Source organism: Neopelma chrysocephalum, unplaced genomic scaffold (assembly GCF_003984885.1).
Source record: "Neopelma chrysocephalum unplaced genomic scaffold, ASM398488v2 Primary Assembly neopelma1_66, whole genome shotgun sequence".
NCBI classification, from domain to species: domain Eukaryota; kingdom Metazoa; phylum Chordata; class Aves; order Passeriformes; family Pipridae; genus Neopelma; species Neopelma chrysocephalum.
The window spans coordinates 12,637,546-12,658,411 of record NW_020897725.1 but is presented as its reverse complement, the minus strand read 5'-3'; the positions used below and the strand labels follow the sequence as shown (position 1 = coordinate 12,658,411).

The 20,866-nt window shown below is 40.5% G+C and overlaps 1 protein-coding gene across 1 annotated transcript in view; it reads left to right on the top strand.

Annotated features, from left to right (window-relative positions):
* Positions 1 to 20,866, top strand: part of COL22A1 (collagen type XXII alpha 1 chain) — a 221,114-nt gene that overhangs the window by 150,538 nt on the left and 49,710 nt on the right. Inside the window, exons 25-34 of the mRNA XM_027684548.1 lie at positions 7,617 to 7,670; positions 8,031 to 8,084; positions 9,078 to 9,131; positions 10,541 to 10,594; positions 11,005 to 11,040; positions 14,152 to 14,214; positions 15,623 to 15,676; positions 16,922 to 16,963; positions 18,882 to 18,914; positions 20,702 to 20,755. Coding sequence (XP_027540349.1) covers positions 7,617 to 7,670; positions 8,031 to 8,084; positions 9,078 to 9,131; positions 10,541 to 10,594; positions 11,005 to 11,040; positions 14,152 to 14,214; positions 15,623 to 15,676; positions 16,922 to 16,963; positions 18,882 to 18,914; positions 20,702 to 20,755 — 498 coding nt within the window. The remainder of the gene's footprint in view (positions 1 to 7,616; positions 7,671 to 8,030; positions 8,085 to 9,077; positions 9,132 to 10,540; positions 10,595 to 11,004; positions 11,041 to 14,151; positions 14,215 to 15,622; positions 15,677 to 16,921; positions 16,964 to 18,881; positions 18,915 to 20,701; positions 20,756 to 20,866) is intronic.

Genomic DNA, 20,866 nt, shown 5'->3' with positions numbered 1-20,866 from the left:
AGGAAGATTTTTCTCCATGCATTGTTTCTAAGATACCTGACAGTATTCATCCAAGTAATGTCACACTTTCTCAGCTCAGGTTCCCTGCAATTAAATATATATATGCATGTGTTAGCAATTTTATAAATGTATCTGAGAAAATTGCTGACACAGCATTAGGTAATTTTCTTTTCTGCACAACCTAAATAAAGTTAGCAAATTTTAGGTTAATTAAAACTGCATAGAATGCTAACCCCATTGAGGGATACTTAAATTGACTCTTCCTCCAAGCTAACTGCAAGAAAGGAAAAACGTTCATATTCCTGCAGTGGCACTCTGTTGTGGACATATTACTGCAGATTTCCATATTTCTCTGTAGAGAAAATGCTTACATTCAGTTTGTTACAAAACTACTTTTCAGCTTAATGGCACTTTTTGTGGCATTAGATTTTTACAGCATTCTATCAGCATTTTTCTTTATTTTTCTTAATTAGACTATGCCCCAAAAATACCCAGGAAGAAAAGCGGATTTCCTTACACTGTGGTTACATGGCTATTTATTCCAGTTACGTATGGAAGCCTCTGTCAACTGTTCCTGTGCTGTCTCCACGGCATTGAGGGACAAATGATTGGAGTTGGCTGTACATAAATTAGTTTAGGACATGAAAATAGTCCCCCTTTCCTCTGCTGTTTTAAATGTAAATATACTTTTGTTTTCTGACCTGATTACCCTCCTTGATATCTGTCTGGGCAAAAGGAAGGAGTGGATGTAGGAGTTTTAGAAGGCACCTTGTAGCTGAAGGACATAGAAAAGATGATCTGAAGTTATTATCAAGAAGTTATCAATAAAAATAGCTGCAGTCGTGTTCAGTCCAACTGAGAAGCCCCAGAAGATCAGGGAGCTGTGCAAGAGAACTGACCGGAGGGCTACTCCTGTGAGTCCCTTCCAGCTCATGTTGTTCTATGATTCTGTGATCCAGTGATGAACTGGAGTTGAGATGAGTCAGTCCAACTCTCAAGGACCCTTTGAGAGCTAATTTAAGTGTCAAACCCTGAGGCAGCACCTAGGAGGCAACTTCTCAAGTAGCCTGATGTTGGGGGGTTGTTTTGCGACAATAGAGCAGCCCTAGCTTTCTCTCTCTCCTTGCACACACCAAATCAAACTAAATTTTTTAGTCAAAAAATATTTTAATATATTTAATTTTCATTCCAAATCAGCTGTGGTGGTGAACTTGTCCCTTTGCCAATTTGCTCCATATTGTCTAGTCAGCACCCCCAAAAATATGCGTTTATTTTCTGGAGACCTTTAGAAATGGTGCATCTTGCAACATCATTAAGCCATGGAATAGACACCTTGAGTATTTTTTCCCCTCTGGATGTGAATGATTTCCTGGCAGCAATGACACAGACATCTGAACTCATATTGTGTTTTTGTTTTTATTATTTATTTGTACTGTTTTAGTGTCCAGGAATCTTAATCATGGGCCAAACTTCTATTGCAGTAGGCTGTTCAAGTGCAGACTGAAAAATGAGCATCTCTGTAAAGGGCTCTCAGCTGAAATAGATGGATGGGTACCAGGCAGGCGAAAACAGGCTTTTCATTTCTGCATGGCCACCTGGGATCTCAACACACCTTGCCTATCCCATCATCTGGTGATGGGAAGAGCTCAGGGAAGGGCTGGAGGTGGTTGATGAGGTACTTTTGCAAATGCTTTTCTAGACATGAGGGGTATCCTGAGGAGGAGGGAGACCTGCAGGCAGGCAGTGCACACTGAGTGAGCCATGAGGGCTGTGCGTGCAGGCTCAGTAGGGACGGCAGATGACTCTCCAGTGCAAACCAAGGGCTCAGGCACTCCGAGCTGTATCACGGAATTCCCAGGGCTGGAGTGCAAGCCGTTGTTGGGTTAAGGATGGCAATGCAGGTGTCTGCTCCTGTTGATGAAGATCCAACTAATACCATCAGTGGAGCCTGAAACTCTCCTAAAACAGGCACCTACAAGTGGTCCACTGAGCCACTCTCAATTTCCTGAGCTGAGCAGGTACATTCTGGCCCCCTGTGAGACAGCAAAATAAGCCAAAACTATTTGAGATTTAAACAAAAATGTCATTCCTCACCCTCGCAATATCTCTGGGCTGTTATTGAGTTTTGTCTTATGCTCGATAACCTGGTGGTAAAAATAAGACTTGAGAGGAAGACCAGTACAAGCTGTACCTATTATGGTCATGGCTGGCAGTGATTTAATTAGTATAGACTTGTCTGTAGGGTGTGAGCTCAACCCCAGCTTTTCTTAAGTAATTCAGGAAATAAATGATCTCCTCTGAAATGCATGGTGTCCTTAATGTCCTTTTTATAATGCCAGTTAATACTACAAAATGTAAGAAAAGGATACGGGCCCCAGCTGTAAACTCAGATTGAATTCAAACTTTGCCAGTGCTGCTTGAAATTGGAAGATATTGCTCAGAGCTATCCTTAATAAGAGTTATACCTTTAAAAAAAATAAAAATTGTTCACCTGTGCAAATTAGTAACAATGCTGAAACAAAAGACATTAAAGGAGGAGTTTTTTGTTGTTTTTCTTATTTGCTGCTCTGACTCACTAAACCAACTCCAAGCAAACACATAGTGAAATAAATCTTCCTCTGTAGACAAAAGAGATCATGTCCACACCTTACACTAAGTGATGAAATTAAACAAATACTGCCTTTCACTGGAAGCAGAAAGCTCTCCTGGACAGATTGCTATGTACAAAGTCAACTTTATATAGAGCTGCAAAAACAGTTTGGAGAATTTTTTTTTGAAAAAACTTTTATTTTAAATTTAATGTTGGTACTCCAATTCCTGTTGGTACTCCATCTGTTGCAAGGACCAGAGAACACACCCCCTTATGAATCAAGGCACTGACACTGACTATAGGACATGTATTGTGAGTAAATACTCAGATCTTCGTCTCTTTAGGCTTTTGGTTTTCAGTGTCATCAGCAATAGCTTTTTTCTGTATCTTCTTACATTTGTATTGATTTGTAAGGCAAGATTTAACAGAGAGCAACTTGGTCCTCTAATGCAGCATTACTGAAAATAATTCAGTGATAACTTCAATTTCAGATTGAATATTAGGAAAAATTTCTTCACTGAAAGGGTGGTCAAGAATTGGAACAGGCTGCCCAGGGAAGTGGTAGAATATCTGTCCCTGGGGCTTTTTTAAAGACGTGTAGATGTGGTGCTTAGAGACATGGTTTAATGCTGGCCCTGGCAGTGCTGGGTTACTGGTTGGACTCTGGTCTTTTCCAACCTAAGCATTTCTCTGATTCTATAATTCTGATTCACAGTAGTTGTGCTGGTGGATACTGTAGTGCTTGGGATGAGAAATGAAAAGCATATTTGAGGAGCTGATCCCAGAATCGCCTCAGACGCAGCAGAGGAGAAATGGAGAGCTGGAGTAGCAAGAGAAATAGTGAGACACTTGGGCTGCCCCACACAACAGCCTCATTTCTCATGGAAAAGGAGGGGAAATATAGGGAAGACAGCACGAAAACAACGTGAAGGGTCTGTATGGTCTTTCTAAGAGGTGAAATTACAGGGAGCAATTGATTTTGAAGTGGGGACGAGCACAGACAGTGAAGGGGAAAAGGCTGTCAGCTCCTTAGTTACTCATTTTGCTCTAATTGTGGCAGCAGACACGATGCTTCTGCATGTCCCTTCTTCTAACACTGGTACACTGCTTGAAAAGCTCAGACCACAGTCTGTTTTAGTATCAGCTAAGGGCTTATCTAAGCCTTTCTCATGGTGTAGAAGAATCCAGTCATCAGCATGGAACAATATAGAGAAAATATGTCTGTGCAGGCTTTGCCTCCAGAGACACGTATCTGGGAAAGCCATCAGACTTCACTTTTCCTCGTGGAATGGCATTTGTTCACCTCTCTCTAAGACTTAGTCATCCCTTCTTTCACGGAAAAGAGATTTAAGCCTACTGATGGAGTCACAGACCAAAGTTTCTGTTCCTTCTCAGAGATTCCTTAGGGAGTGCAGAACCTAAATCTTAATAGCTCTGCCTTTCCCAGCCTGTCTTTCAGCAAGGTATGCACTGAAAGAGCAGTAGATCCTGGAGCACAGGCACAGCTGTTCCTCCAATATGAATAGTGTCAGATTTCTTTCCTGAGCACTGTCCTTGCATTATATCATCTAAGGAATGGAGCTGGATGAAACACAAGCCTGAAGAAATCCACCCCCTACATTGTTTTTGAAGATGTCCCAACCCATGACACACACACTTCTACACACTATTTGGATTTTAGATTGTAATGAACCTTGAAAATATTTTTTGTTTCAAAGTAACAGTTTTAAAATACTTTGATTTAAACATTTTGATAAAAGATCCACGTTTTGCATTTGTTTTCCAAACTGAATTTGTGTAGTCCTGTTTTAGAATCAAGTTTTCATGTATCAGTTTTTATTTCAACATGTACAAAGCACACATCAGAGTTACTAGCCAGAAAAAATGCACTCTGTGATTATTTCCTTCTAGATCAGAGTTTTAAGGGGGCAACATTGGAGTCTGGATTTGGAACAGAGGGTCTCATCTGTATAATTCATCAAATGTAAAAGGTGATTGTATAAATCAGGTACTTTAATCTGGATTAACTTAAAAATGGAAGCAAAGAATACTGATGGTGTGAGATTTATGAGGTGCATATTGCACGCCATCCTGCTGCTGTAGTTTTATGATGTTGAAGTTTTTTAAATACAAATAAATGCTGTCAGTTTCGTCCATTCTAATACTTAAAAAGAATATTCCTTGCTCTGAATTATACCCAGAAGTCAGGAGAAGGGCTACAATAACAGATATTTATATAGAAGTGAAACAGAATTGCTCTGCATGGTAGCAAAAGAGAGGGCTCTATAAAGGATATTTATGATGTATTTCTGCCATTTTATGTCTCTTTGTACCATTTTGTGTGTCTTTGTACCATCACTTGCTATAGCCCAGGTTGCAGAAAACAAGACATCCAGTAGGACTGCACATCAGTCAGCTGGAGCAGGCTGTCAGCACCCTGGGCATCTCCAAGGGATACTGCTGGTCATTGCACAAAACCATTCTTTCTATGCCAATCTCAGAGAAGATTCTATCAGAAGAGCTTCTCATTAGTGAACGTACCAGTTGTTGGTGCAACATGTGGTGGAGCTGCAAACCAGTTTGGACTGATATCCTGGGTAATTATCTCTTGGAGACCAATGGAAAGGAATTATTAGTGCCAATTTAGGAAAAAGATCAGTGGGCTTCCATTTCAGGACTTATGTTTGCATAAGATTATTGTGGTCTAGAATATGGAGAGTCTAAGAGAATAATTAGAAATTGTCTTGGATACTGAGAATACTGAGGATTACTGAGAAATAGTTGGGATGAGGAGAATGTAGAGCCTAACGTTTTAGGGATTACACTGGTTGCTGTCAGATGCTTGAGTAAGACTTTGCTTTTAGGTCAGATTGACACCTCTCAGTCTGTCACTGTGTGGGGTAACTCACATCATAATTGAAGTTCCTTGGTAGAGGCTGGGTCCTGCCTGGGGTTTTTCACCTCTTGGTAGAAGTTCCCTGTTGTAGGACCATGGAGGACATGTGTTTCATGGTGGGAGATGGTTCATTTATTGGCAGAGAGAGCAAGAACAAAATTAAATTGTTAGGAAGGAATCACTGGAATTGTCAAGGAAAGCCTGCAAAGGTAAATTTCACAATTTCTTTCCTGCACTTACGCAAAGTCCAAGCTGAATCAGTTTGTTGTTTTTCTAAATCTTTGCTGGCTTCTATTCCACCTACTCTTCATGGAAACCCCTTCCTGGAGCCCATACCTTCTGTAGGGCCTCTCTCAGCAAGACCTTGTAGAGGTGGAGTAGGGCCAAGCAGAATTTCCATGTCCCTGGTGTCTGAGGTCAATCCATCCAGTTGTGCCTATAAACAGTTGTGTCTGAGTGTGGTCTTCTCTTTTCTGCTGGGCTAATTTGGACTGTTGAGTTTTATTTTGAATGGTAAGGCCTTGTTTTAAGTGATGGATGGTCTTGACCAAGTGTCTCCTGATGTGTGCAAAATCTTTAAGATCAGGACCCACCAGCAGGATTCACCAGGAATTATATCATCAGCATCAGTGCATCCAAAGGCACTTCTTTCTGGGGATGTTTTAGCTGTGTTCACATCTGAGGCACTCTACAAATAATTTTAACAGGATAACTCCGTGTCTGTTCTGAGTTGCAATGAATGCAGATCATGGGAGGCAAGTGCATCTACAGGACTCTTTTTTGGTCACTTTGCCCCATCTATTGGTGAGATGCTGTCTTAGCTTCTGGCTGAATTTTACCAGTGTATTCTATAAAGATCACTTATTGCCATAATCTCTGCCAAACCATGCCACAAATAGCTCCTTTTTTACACTGTTTTCTTTTTCTTTGCAGCTACATTTCTCCTGAAATGTAAATGCTAATATTGATTGTAATACCTTAATATTGAATGGTGACAGGGAAAATACTGTCTGTCTGGTTGTTTTCTGTCTTGTATCAATTGCTCAGTTTCAAATCTTTACAGAGGGTTTGGGTAGGATAGGGGAGTTGTTTGTTGGGTTTTAAGTACAATCACACCAGAACTTCCCTATGTTGAAGACTGAAAAGTAATGAAATAGTCATGTTAGAAAGATGGAGTGAGTTAGCCAGGGTAAAATCTCAACTCAGTCATATATCCATTTCTCACATCCATCCTCATGCTGTTTGCTCAGGTCCTGATCCAAAAAATACATGAACACATGCTTTGTTCTGAGCACAGGAGAAATCCTGTCTTGTCTACAGGGGAAGCTGACGGTAACAAACACCTCTGCATCTCAGGCAGCATATTAAGGTCTGTCAAGTCTGGAAACAAATTTCTCAGCTAGGAAACCAAATTTAACAATTTACTCTATACAAAAATAAATCCTTCTGTACATCAGATGGTTATTGAAAGAGTATTTTTCCTTAGAGAAACAGCTGTTGCAGGAAGATGAGTAAGAGTGTTAAGATATTTCCAACTGAATGTGTCCACTGAAGTATGAGTTCTTGAGGACCTTTTACTACCAACCAGGTTGATGTAGAGCAGCAAAATGGTGGTGCATTTGTTTTAAAACACTTGAATCACTGCAGTGTTTCTCTGGACACTTGGATTCATATTTTTACCCTCACCCCCCCCAAAAAAACAAGCTCAAACCACAGGCCTGTTCCATTCATTAGTTACTTTCAGCAAGGTTTTTGCAGAGGTAAATCATTCACTTTGAAGTAACATGAATCAAGGTTAAATTAGATTGGATGCTTCAAGGGATCCCGCTGGTCAGGCTTTGTGTTGTAGGTACCATTCATGGCCTTCAGTTCTTCCGTCTTTTGTACTGGAGTGGGGGATGGAGCTCACCTTGTAGCACAGTGGCTTAAGCAGAAGGTCTTATTCTGTTTGTGATCATGGATCCCTTGGAGCTCATTTTTGTATCTTGCATTTTTTGGGTAGAAGTTAATGAAATAAAGCTCAGTGCTTTTGCCCATTTTCTACAGGGCCCCTACTACACAGGGAAGGACCTGAGGCTTTCAGCCACTATTAGAGGGCTTGATAAATTGGCTTTGCTTCCTCTCTTGCAGGGACCTCCAGGGCCCCCAGGCAGTGCTGGACCCCCTGGACCACCTGGAACACCGGTAAGAAAGCTTGGGGGTTTTTTTATTTTGCATCAAGAAGAAGAAAAAACAGCTGGGGATAATTTTAGGTCATGGTTTTCAGAGGGAACAGAGTTAGGGCCTCTGGCAATGTGTGTTTTCTCTTATATTTTCTCACTGCAAAGCCACAGCTTGTCCTAGAAGACAGTTTCTCTGTGCTGAGCCTTGGAGACACGTCGGTGCTCTCTGGGGATAAGGGTTATGTCTACAGGACTCCCTAGAGCAGAAACCTGACTGCCGTGGAAGGGGAAACTGCGCTTTGATTGAAAGCAGCCATCTCCAGTGAGGCTCCTGCAAAGGACAGATTTACTGATTATTTTTTTTTCTGATTTCATTTTTCAGGGACTGCCAGGAGAAATTGGAGTTTCTGGTAAAACGGGGCCACCGGGACCACCTGTAAGTGTTGAGGAACTGTTTAGCTCACCTCCAAGCTCTCCATTACTTCAAATCATTTAAAGCTCATGTCTGCTTCATTTCCTGTAACTTGTCTGCACACAAAGTTTTAACATGGGCTCCAACAACTTCACCTTTACTGCAGACGTTAGTCTCTGGTGCCTTTTGTGAATAAGAATTTTACCAGGTACAGCCCCACTATTCCTATGCAATGGGACCTTGATATTTTCTTTATATGATACCTTTCAATAGTGTTTGTGCGTTTGACACAATATTGTTTTTCCAAACCTGGAATTTCCTGATTCAGGCCAAATAACTTGCAATTAAAATCTCAGATTTAGCAGAACATAGAAATTTCTGTTGGATCTTAAGTCAAGAAAGGTAAATTATTCAATACTTAGTGCAGAACTGCCACCTACAGCCTGCAATGTTTGGGGATAGATGACACTCAGAAAGGGAAAAAAGCTTTTTCTCACTATTTTAAATACATTACAGGAAGTAATTTTATTTCTTATCCTGTTGAACCATTCAGTCACTGCGTGTTGTGTAATTTAATTTTAGGAGTCTATATACTGTATAAGAAATTACCAATATTTAAAAGGAGAAATAGATGTAAAAAAGTCTTCATGGTTATGAATGATAGAGACTTATAGAGAATAAGTTTAAATGTAAGTAAGATAAGTGAAAATTTATTTAACAATCCACAGTGCATAAAATGCTTTACTGGTGTTTCTCTGTAACAACACTGACATCCAATGGTCATTCACTAAAACTGGGATACTGGAAAAAGGGCCAGGCAAATATGTGCAATGTGAGAATTTTTGTGTGTTTTCAGTCACAGTAGGAAAAAAAGGTAAAACAAAATGCATGAGGTGGTTCTTCTTTTCTTAAATTTAGGTGAGTGACAGGAGGGATGAACTGAGAAATATTATCCTGAGTTTGATGATAACAATTTGAAGAACCAGCACTTACAGATTATGATTTCCTCCTATTTAGGGGTTGCCTGGCAAAGATGGACTCAATGGGCTTCCTGGGCTTCCAGGCCAAAAGGCAAGTGACACCACGCACCTGGGATTAAGCCGCTCACCTGGGCAGATCACTGGGGTGAGCTACCAAGGGTAGGCAGGAAGGTGGGCACATCTCCGGAGTCAAACACCCCCTCACCCATCCCACACTGCTGAGCCACCGGTGAAGCTCCAGGGCCAAGTCAGCTGGTGTGATTGCACTGCCCTGAGTCGTGATGCAGATGGAGCTGGTTGTAAATACAGCAGGGAAGAGAGATCCTCTTCCAGTCTTCAACTACTATATCCTATTTGGCAAACACAGCTCAGCACTGGAAGCAGAGAAGCTTCTACTGTCATTCAGGAAATTCAATGACTCTGGCAAGTCAAGACATATATCCAAAGCACAAAGCACAAAGAAGAACAAAGAAATGTAGCAGGCTCCAAAAATGTTCATTTCTTTCCTCCCTGAACAGCTGGAAAGAAGAGATACCATCCCCCTAAGCCATCTCTAGGTCTTTGTAGCAGAAAGATGGTTCTTTATTATGTTCTACTTCTTATACCCCATTTGAAAGCTTCTCTAAATGACAGATTGTGATGAGTTGCCTTCTCTGTTGTCTCTGCAGTGGGAGAAGGGAGATAGGAGATTTGGAGATAGGAGATTTAGAGATAGGATACACTCTAGTTGACCTGCCCTCCCTATGAAAATAAGTGACAAAGAAATGTGCCATATTATGACTAAAAAGGCCAAACTAGGCTTTGGGGATGATGATGCAATATTGGATTAAGGGCAACAGCTCTTAACCATCAGTTGCCTTGGATTGCATTGGCAACAGCGTTCTTCCTTCTGATACTTGAGCCCAGGTCTAGCAGAGTCCCCAACTGCCATTTATTGATGAGTAAAGGTGAGGAATTTGGAGCTCACAACATATTTCTGATGTTAAATAAACTTTGGATTTTATCCACAGCCATTTGTAATACTTAGTGCACTTCCCACCTATTCAGCACATGTCAATCACTGCAGCCTCTGCTGTCTGTGCTGATACCACTGGCATTGGAAGATAAGTTTCAAAGTGTTTACATAGTGGATTCAGTGACCAAGGTCCCAGTCCCAAAATTCTATGTTGTTTTTTTTCAAAACACTTTCTAGCTTTCTAACCACATATAGTTTGAAGAAACTGAATGGAGGTGTTGTTTTTCAGATAATTCAATATAGGCATCTTTAAATAACAGTGATTCACTTTGTGTCATTCCACAAGTTTTCCAGTAGGGTGACAGGTGCTGGAGATGTGATTGTACTGGAAAGGAAATACATTCCAGGAACCATATTCTCACATAGCTCAATTTACACCTTCAGGCTGATACTGAGGAGCTGAGTTAAAATATTCCTTACCATTGTCTGCAAACACGCTGCACTACCAGAGGAGTTTGAGTATTGACTTCTTGTGTTCCCTGCAGGGAGAACAAGGGGAAAAGGGTGAGGAAGGCTTTCCTGGAAAAGCTGGCCCTAAGGTAAGGGATTTTATTTCACAGTCTGCTGTAGCCACAGAGTCAATCAAGGTGTGATTTTGGAAGGTCTTATGCTGAAGACAGAGGAATCTTACTCTCCTTTAGTTGGAGACATCAGTGAATAAGCAGATGAGGCTCATTGCCTTTCAGAGCTCGTGGTGTTCTGAAATACCAAACCCTATTTTATGCCACTCCCTCAGACCTAAGTGTGTAGGGAGATCTGACCTGGACCTTGTGTTGGATCTCTGTGTTCTGCATTCCCAAGCCATCAAAAAGGCAATTTCAGTGCCTTATGAGATGTTGGTAGAACAACATGGGCCAGGATAGTAGGGGATATATTTTACTAATGAGAAAGTGTTCTTACCAAAGGGTCAGGTCCTTACGGTGGTAAAGTTTTCCTTTTGTTTTTCCAGGGTGAACCAGGGAGCCGTGGCCAGCCTGGCGAGCAGGTGAGCAGGAAAAATAGTCCTCAGAGAAAAGCCTACCTGTCAGAGCAATGTAAAGTGACCACATGCAATAACAAAACCATTTGCCAGTGACAAGATCTGTGCATGTCATTTGCATCTGCAATTGAAGATGCAACAGAGGGGGGGATGAAATGAGTTGAAATGAGTTTCATGGTTGAAATGAATAAAGTAAAAATTTGAGAACAAAAATGTGTAATATCCAACTTTTCATTATATCCTGGAAAAATGAATCATCTTATTCCTGATGGATAGGGAAGAATAGGAAGGCAGAGTGCCTTCAATGCTTAGTTTCCTTCACATCTCATGTTAACACAGAGTGCTGGTTCTGGAAGATGATGTTTGATGTAAGAGGTGATGCTGTCACTTTAAGTTGTAAATGCTTGCTGACTGTTACATAGTTATCTTAGTTAACTAACCATAGATGTTGACATTGTCATCTGCATGTCAACTTTTCAACTGTATTATGAAGTTCTGTAGAAAGAGAAGTCTGTATAATACAGAGTCTTGTATATTAAAATTTTTGGGGTGCAGAGTATATACCAGCAATGAAAAAGTCTTAGACCCAAAGTCTTCTTACTCCTACCGGTTTCAGTCCAGTCTTCTGCTGTAAAGACCGAATAGGAGGATGGTCATGGCCTCTGCTCCCATATTGGCTTATGCAATAAAGCAGAACATGCACTACCAACTGGACTTGGAGGGAATAAGGGAAGAAGCAGTTTTGGGGATCAGTCTCTTCTACCAGGCAACAAGTGACAGAGCAAGAGGAAATGGCCTCAAGTTGCTTCAGTGGAGATTTCAGTTGGATATTAGGAAAAACTTCTTCACAGGAAGCGTTGTCAAGCACTAGAACAGACTGCCTAGGGAATTGGTGGAGTTATTGTCCCTGGAAGTATTCAAAAAATGTATGGATATGGCACCCTAGGACATGGTTTAGTGGTGAACATAGTGGTGGTGCTGAGTTGATGATTGGACTTGATCTTAGAGGTCTTTTCCAACCTTAATGATTCTATGATTCAGTGATTGAAGGAATAAGGCTCCAATTCTGAGGTAGAAATTGAGGTTTATTGGGATAAGGCACTTATTAAATGGGTAAAAACTACACCACCCTGTGAGTGGGGACTGCTCTGCTTCTATTCCAAAATTCCTTATAATCTACCTAATAGGAAACACTCATTTCGAAGAAAAGTATCCTCACCTGCCATCCCAAGTAAGGGGAGATTAACAGGGCATGGGCAAATCATTCCTCAGGAGCACATTAGGCTCCCAGGGAAGAGTGATTTCTATACCCTTCCTTGATGTCATTTCGCTGTAGCTGGGCAAACAACCTGCCAGGCTTGCAGTTTCCAGGCAGGCTTGGTTCCAGTGCAGCAAAGGGTCAGAGCCCAACCAAAGCACTGCCCCTTGGTCAGAATCATTTCTCCACACAAGGCTGTTTTGAATTCTAACACCACCTTCCAAAACACTTGCTCCTCTCTCCACAGTGTGGTGTTCTCCACACATTTCATACATGTTCTCTTTTCTGTCACCTCAGTCATGAATTAGATACTGAATAGTGCAGACCCTTAGAGGACTTCACTTTGTATATCCTCTGAATTTTGACAGGAAACAGCTCACAGCAGGTGTGTTAATGTTGTTTCTTCAATCAGTTGTACACCATCCTCCAAAGACCCTTCTACGCTACATTTCTGTGATTTACTAATGAAAATATCATGTTGGCCTGTGTCAGATGTCTTACTAAAGTCAAGATACATAATACAAATTCTTCTTTCTTATCTACTTGGTTATCTTGTCAAGGGAGGGAACTGGATGGGTTTGATATGGTTAGTTTCTAAAAAATCCATGTTGGCTGTTTTGTATTATCTGTCCTTGAACTCATACAGACTCACTGATGTTTTGCTTCAGGACCTTTCCAGAGGCCAAATTTACACCACATGTTTTTATTTTCCCTCCAAATTTTTCTTTTTTGTCCTTCTTTAATGTCAGGCCCTCTAATTGTTGTCTTGATCTCTGGCATCTTAACATCATTCACATCCTTGGAAGAGCTCAAGGCCAGGTTGGATGGGGTTCTGAGCAACCTGGTCTAGTGGGAGGTATCCCAGCCCAAGGCAGAGGGGTTGGAACTAGATGGTCTTGATGGTCCCTTCCAGCCAAAACTATTCTGTGATTCCATGATCAGCCAGGATTCTGCTTGGCTCTGAGAAAGCACCACTTCCTCTGTCACCAAATGTCACTTTCTTTAAAATTGTCCCAACATCACCCTGATGTTCCTGGTCATCCTCAGTCACCACAGCACCTTGTTTTTCACCTGATTTTGTCTGCAGACTTATTTCACCTATATCATGATAATCTTTTGGGCCTTCCTTTACCTGAGATCATTGTTTTAAAGCAGGGATCATCTTTTCTTAGTTCAGTTTTTGTACAAGATTTAGTGAATTTGGGTCTTGGCCATGACTGAGATCCTTTGTGATATCACACTACAAATGCGGGGAGAGCAGAATAATTATAAATAGGAAACCACATGGTTGTTTTCAGATGACAAACTGTGTCAACTGGGAGCTAAATTTGAGAATACTGGATATATTTAGGAGAAACCACATGACACAGAGATCGTAATTACTCCAATAGCAAGTATTACAAAGCATAAAATCAAAGGCAAGGTTCAAACAGAAATATATCCAAATGTACAAAAGTGCATCCAGAAAATTCTAGATCTGTTCTTCAGGTGACATCTGTACTCTTCAGATTAATACAGTACAGTTTTTGCATTTCCAGACTACACCAGATCATTAAAGATGAAAATAAAAGTTAGATTTAATTTCTTTAGCTGCTTTTATTTGCTTCCTTGGTCCTGCTACAGAGCAGCATGAAGAAATTATGTCCCAAATTCCATGGCATCAGTTAACAGGCAAAATGGAGAAGGCTTAACTGCTGTTTTATGTAATGGTTTTCAAAAAAAAAGGAAATTATTTTATAATCAGACTAATCCCATCATCTCTCAGAAAACTATATCTATAATCAATCCCTTGAGAAAACAGGGGCAAGGTCTGTACCACAGTATTCTAGATTTCATAAACTTCTTTGTCTTATTCCCAGGGTGAAGCAGGACTTCCAGGTCGTCAGGGTTTACCTGGACTGAGGGGAGAAAAAGGAGACCAGGTGAGTGACTTTGAGGAACAGTTTCATCTTTTTTTGGGCTGTTTGGCATCAGGATGACTTATCTTGAGTGTCCCTGGACGATGTTCTCTCTTAGTGAGATTGCTGTGGTGAGCAGCTGATTGGCATCCAGCAAGGTCAACAAGCACCCCTTCCAAAAAGGTATTTCCTGCCTAGTGACTGTTCCTACTTGCAGCAGAGGTGCTAATGAACAGTGTTTATCCTAAATGTAGAAGGTTGTGACTGATGCCATGCTGACTGTTAGGCAGTAGAAGAGGTACACTGTTCTTTAGGACTCCCTTCCAGAAATATCTGCCCTATTTAAGAACAGTAACGATTTTTGATAACAACAAAAAATCACAATTCCCTTTGTCACTGAGCCTTGGAGAAAGCTGCAGATGGCTTGATTATTTTCTGATGGTCTAACTTCCACCCGCATCCTGGTGCCTACTGATTCCCCTGGCTAGCTCCAAACCTCTGGAGTCATCTATATACCAGGAAATATTTGTATCAGGGGCCTGACAGTAAATTTAGCCATGTAAATGAGGTCTGCACTCCTGAGAGCTGACCACACACTTGAATGTGATCAAGAAGGATCACTTAGTGCCATGGTCTAGTAACCATGGCAGTAGTGGATCAGAGGTTGGACTTGATGATCTCAAAGGTCCCTTCTAACCTGGCTGATTCTATGATTCTATGAAAAATCAGCTGGGGTCTTTTCATTTAGTTTGCTCCATTATATGCATTGGACATAGAATATATTCCTTTGGAAGTGTTCGAGGCCAGATTGGATGGCGTTCAGAGCAACCTGATCTGGTGGAAGGTGTCCTGGCCCGTGGCAGGGGTTGAAACTACAGGATCTTTGAGATCCCTTCCAACCCAAACCATTCTATGATTCATTCTATATACAATACTATAAAAATGTAGGTCAGGTAGCTCCAATTTGAATGCAGGATAAATGCTCTTTGTGTATGCACTTTGAGGAGTATCACATCATCCTTGTTAAGCAGCTCTAGTTCAGAAGGCCAGGTTACATAGGCAAAATAGTAATGTGAATAAATAAAATAGTAATATGAATATCCACTTTGGGTCTTAACTCCTATTCTGCTTCCTTTCTTATCCAACTGGAAAAAAATCTGTTGTTCTTTTTTAAACTGCATTAGGCAGTAGGATCTTCTACAAGCAAGTTATTAGAGGTTTGGTGCTTTCCTTTCCATGAACTCAGTTGATATGAATTGATTTTGAAAATAATGTGGTTTTATGAAGCCATCTTCAAAATTTCACATTTTTAATTGCTTGCTCTACCTCTTGCAAGGCAGATAAGATAACTGAAAGTGTAAAATATCTTGGTGAGGCTGATGCAATCAAATAAAAATATGCATATTTCCTGCTTTCATTTCCCTGCTTTTAGGGAGAAAAAGGAGGAGATGGTTTCCCAGGAATGAAAGGTGAAAGGGGAGAAAAGGTAAGTCATTAAATGACCGTGATATTCCTTAGACAAGAAGGAAAAGAGACGAGGGGGCAGAGACAAGCGATAGAGGAGAGTATCTCAGAAAGATCAGAAGATTTTTAACTGAGCTTTACAGAGAAGCAGAAAAAATAGCTCTGTGTGGGATGGAGACAATCATTTATTAAGCAATGCAAGCTGATGAAATTAAGAACAAATTCTTTAATTCAAGCAAACTTTATTTTATAATTGGCTGATATACATAAGACTGGAAATAAAGTCTAAAGAAGTTTTCTGTGGCTGCCTGAAGTGTGATAGAACAATAATTTAAGAAACAGTCTGGGCTTCTGCCATCAAAAGAACACTAATTTTAGTGAAAATGAGAGAACTAGACAAAAGTAATGTCCACCAAAATTTACATTCAAACCCTGTGAACATGAAGGTGAAGAGGAAGCACTGACCTTGCAGATGCTTGTGGATGTATGGCAAAAAAATTGCCCTCATTACAGTGGCAATAGCATTTAAAATGTGGGTACCACTTCCTTCTTCTTCCTAGGATACATCAGCCCTCAGTTTGTCAGTGACTTTCACCATCTGTGGCAGTGGCAATTCTTTCATGGGTGGTCAGTTGACAACAGTGAAGCCCCTGAATCTCCTATATCTGGGAGGCTGACTAGTATTGTTGGTAGTTCTTGGCTTTGAAGTGTCAGGGGACTGATGTTTGTGGAGCACAGCCCACAGGAAGGTCAATGCCAGCTGCCACACCCAGACTATAATGCTTGTGAGATACTCTGGCAACAGTATAGTTTTGACTCAAAAATTAGGGGAACGACTGGGTTTAGAAACTTAAATATTTGATGAAAAATAGGATTTTTGTTTTCCATCAATGAAAGAAGTTCAGCTAAAAGGTGGTTTTCAATCAAGATTTTTGATCAAATTTAATTTAAAAAGCAAATTAAGCTCCATATCCTACACTGGATGGGTTAAGTTTAGAAATGAACTGTGAAGTCAGGTCAGTGATAAAATCATAAAGTGATAAAGTCAACAAAGTGAGAATCCTGCAAAACAAGGACAGCAGAACTTCTGACCAGAACACTTGGGTACATTCCACCCATCAGAGAATTGCACTGGGATTTTCAGTGTCACTGAGCTGGTGGGTTGGATCACATCTCATCTGGTAATGCTGCATCTTCTAACAGGTAATGTTGAGTTTTATTTGGGCACCTTTTTATATCATTAGTTACATTTTTCTCCTCTCTCCAGGGTGACACGGGCTCCCCTGGACCACCAGGCTTACCTGGAACAGTAAGTGAGATTGTGTTCAGTGCTGTAACAACATTCAAGACATCATCACATTTCCTCTGCACAAATTCCTTAGAAACAAATATTTTGGTAACAATATTCAAGGCATCCTCACATTTCCTCTGCACAAATTTCTCAGAAACAAATATTTTGAAGTTCCTTACTTCTCTGCAGGAACTTTAGGACCTGTTTTCTTTGAGATTGTCTCCCTTTGCAATATCAGGATGCATTTGGTCTTTTTGGGGAAGGTTGTGCCTTTCTTTACCTCTTTGCAAACAGCAAATTTTTTATATCCTTGCCTTGTCATAGCACTTAAATTGATTTGTTTAGGAGCTGTGGGAGCTGTCCAAAGAAGATCACAGCTGAAAACAGGGAGTACATTCCTGCAGATTTTCCAGGGTGAGCTAGATTTTTTCCCACTTGGATCTCAGGATAAGACTGGTTCACTCAATGAACCAGTGAACAACAGCTTGTCTTCCTGGGGAACAATTCATCTTTTTCCAGGAAGAGCAAAGAGTTCCACTTCTCACTGACATGAACTTTTGGGGTGGAGCATTGAGCTCCAGAGATGCTGCAGCCACCCGGAACTTCCCCAGCATATGATGCCATGCTGTGCTGTAATTCCAGAAAGATTCTCTCAGCCCAGATTATTCTGGGTTCAACACTGGATCCAACACACAAACCAGTCTGACCTGACTGCCCATACATTTTCTGCTAATAAAAAAACAAACCAAAACAAAAAACAACCCAATCAAAAATAGGGCCATGAAGACACAAATTTATTTTTTTAAATATGAGCCTGAAGAATTACTTTTGGGAGCCTGAGTATAATTACAATGATGTTCACTGGTGAGTGAACCAGCAACCACTGAATGGAAATACACAAACCTCACAGTTCCCTCCAGCAAAATCCGAGTAAGCAGCTTGCAATAAGCACTATCATTGCAACCAGAGGACTGATCCCAGTCACAGATCCACCAAAAAATGGCAGATATCTGCTCATCATCTCTGCCACCACAGCTGGATACAGCTGCCACAGATTGGAGATGGAGAAAATTTGAATCAAGTTCTGTTGGTGAAAATCAAGTACCTTGAGACCTTTGAGCAGCAGTGAAAGAGGTGTTAGAATTTATTCCCTGACATTGGTTTGGCCTCTTCTGTCTGTGCCAAAGTGTGCTTCATGTAGGAAAACTCCATGTGTATCACACAAGAATGACTCAATCACAACATCAAGGATAACTCTGTCTTAGTAAAGGTGGAGAAGGCAACTCACAAACATGGTACAGCATGGCTAGACATAAGAGAAGACATGCTTGGTTGCTCAAGTTCCTGTGTTTGTACAGAGAAATAATTTTTATTTCAGCTGTTAAAAGTAGGTGATGATTTTGACATATCCTCAGTTCTTCAAAGACTATTTTTTCTTCCTAATCTTATCAACTTTAAAAAAGATACTCTTTGTACAAAACTTTATCATTATTTTGTTGCTAGTCCTTCAGAATGACTATGTATTCCCTAAGAAAATGATGTTGAGATGTTATGTACATGGTACAAAGCAGAGAGAGAACACACCGAACTCAACCTTGGTGTCAGGACATTTAGTAATACAGAAGATGGGTCCAAGTGGAAAAGTGAGCTGGAGATTACTAATAGTAAACTTGACAAAAAGGTCGAATTTTTTTGTTTGTTTCATAGCAGTGGGACCTACAGGATGTTTCTGAGTTTATGCTCATATTTCAAATACTCTAGAAAATGTCTGATATTTGTGGGCTTGTTTCCAAACAGCCAGATGTTACAATGAGCTGCTCATTTATAAGCCTACTGGTGGATGTATGGAATGTGTAATCTGTGATGACAGGAAGAATACAAGCTATTGCATTTTAAGAAAAATAGGCAATCCTTAACACTTTGGTTTCTGTTCCAGACAGCCTTCTTCACCCCACACCCCAGGATTCCTGTAAGTAACATCTCTAATAAACATGGCCTTTGATTATCACCTCTTGTGTTTGATAGACACACAGCACCTTAGTGTTTTCTGAGTTATTTAAATGTTTTCAATAAAGAACTCAGCTTTTGTCTTGTTCTGGGCATCTTCACCATTGTAAACAGCCATGATGAGAAGTTCAAAGCTGTTCTGGTAAGAGCAGCATTTAAACCAGCAGTGCCTGGAACACAGCTGTATGCACAGACTCTTAAACGAAGCTTAAAATGAAGTTTCATTTCCCACTTGCAGCACATGATCTTTAAAGTCCCTTCCTATCCAAACCATTCTATGATTCTACAAAGAGATGATACCTCTACCCATGTCTGTGGCTGTTAGATTTTGCACTACTGTGCAGGTCACATATCAAGGACAAAGTGGAAGAAAGAAGAATATTAAAAAAACTTCCTCACTTTACCTGTTGAATTACTTCTTCCCTTTGCAGTCTTGTTTTCCCTGGTAATAATGTGCCTTATTCCAACTCAGTAACACCATCCCTGCCTACAGCTGTCCTGACTGTGCTTTGTTGTTCTGCTCTCTCAAAAGAGTTTTGGGACTTGAAAGGTCATTATACAAAGCAGCTTCCAGGCACAACTATGCAGATTTTCAGCTTTGGACCCTTTGCTTGAGCCTCTTTAGGTGGCCCTGTTATCTTTCTGAAGGACACTAGATGGCATCAGGGACTGCCTGGTTAAAAGTTGTTCTAACAGGATGCTACTTGTAGAGTAAAATTCCTCCCATTATTTATCACAGATGATAATATTTATTCATAAGGCATAATAAATACAAGCATAAGTAATATTTATGCAGATACATTTATTTTGTCTGTTAGAGAATCATTTGAAAATGGACTTTGAACTCCCAGGTGTTGTAGAAATGATTGGCAAATAGCTGATGTGAATAAAATTCAAGCTGATTTGTCTGGCTCTGTATTTGACTGATCACTATTCCTTGCATGTGTATGTAGCTAAAATCACTGATGTTCCTAGTCTTCCTTGATTGCATAATTGAAACACTTTTTATGATAAATAATGAATAAGTGATGATTGCTGTTGCCTGAATACATATGTTCATATCAATATATAAATATGAGTATTCATGTAGTGCCTGGTTTATTCCAGCTAGTTCCAGAATTGTGTGCTTTCTGTTTCAATTTACAAAAAGCAGAAATATGGATTTATTGATTATTGTACTAGAGCTCAGGACAAAGCTGAGGAACCTCTCTCTGAAAGCATCTTCAGTTTGCTGTAAGAAGGAAGAACAGGAATAAATTAATCCTATTAGCCAGTGATGGTGGTGCATGAAATAATGTACTGACGTTGCAGGAGGGAGTGGAAGCTGCATGAATGTATGGAGATGTTAATAGAACCAGAGATCAGGAATGGCTGTGTAGCGCACACCTCTGGAAGTGCTCAAGATGAGACTCTGAACACCTCTCTTATAACTGGGATAGGGAACTGTCCATATGTGAGATCATTCCCCCAGCTGTAGGATATTTTTTCTATGAGGGAAAAATTTTCTGCTTTTAAACTAAATATTTTTTCAATTATTATCATAACAGAACAAGAAGTCTAGACAGGGATCTCCAAGTCTTAGAGTAGCTTCTGCAAAGGACTTTTTGGTCCAATAAATCAAAACTGATATCCCATACTATGATAAATGGATAACTGACTGAAAGAGGCCTCTTACCAAACAGGACTAGTGTGATCTCTAGGCATGAAAACAGCCTTACTTTCTCTCTTTGTCTTGTTGTTTTATATCAGGGTGAACCTGGACCAAAGGGGGAGAAAGGAGATCGAGGAACCAGTGGAGAACCTGTAAGTACAGCCAAGAGTTTCTTGAGCTGGTTTTGAACTTTAGCAATGAGGGGACATGAGAGATGCCTCTTTTGGAGGGAGAGGGTGGGACATGCTTATTCCATATTGGGA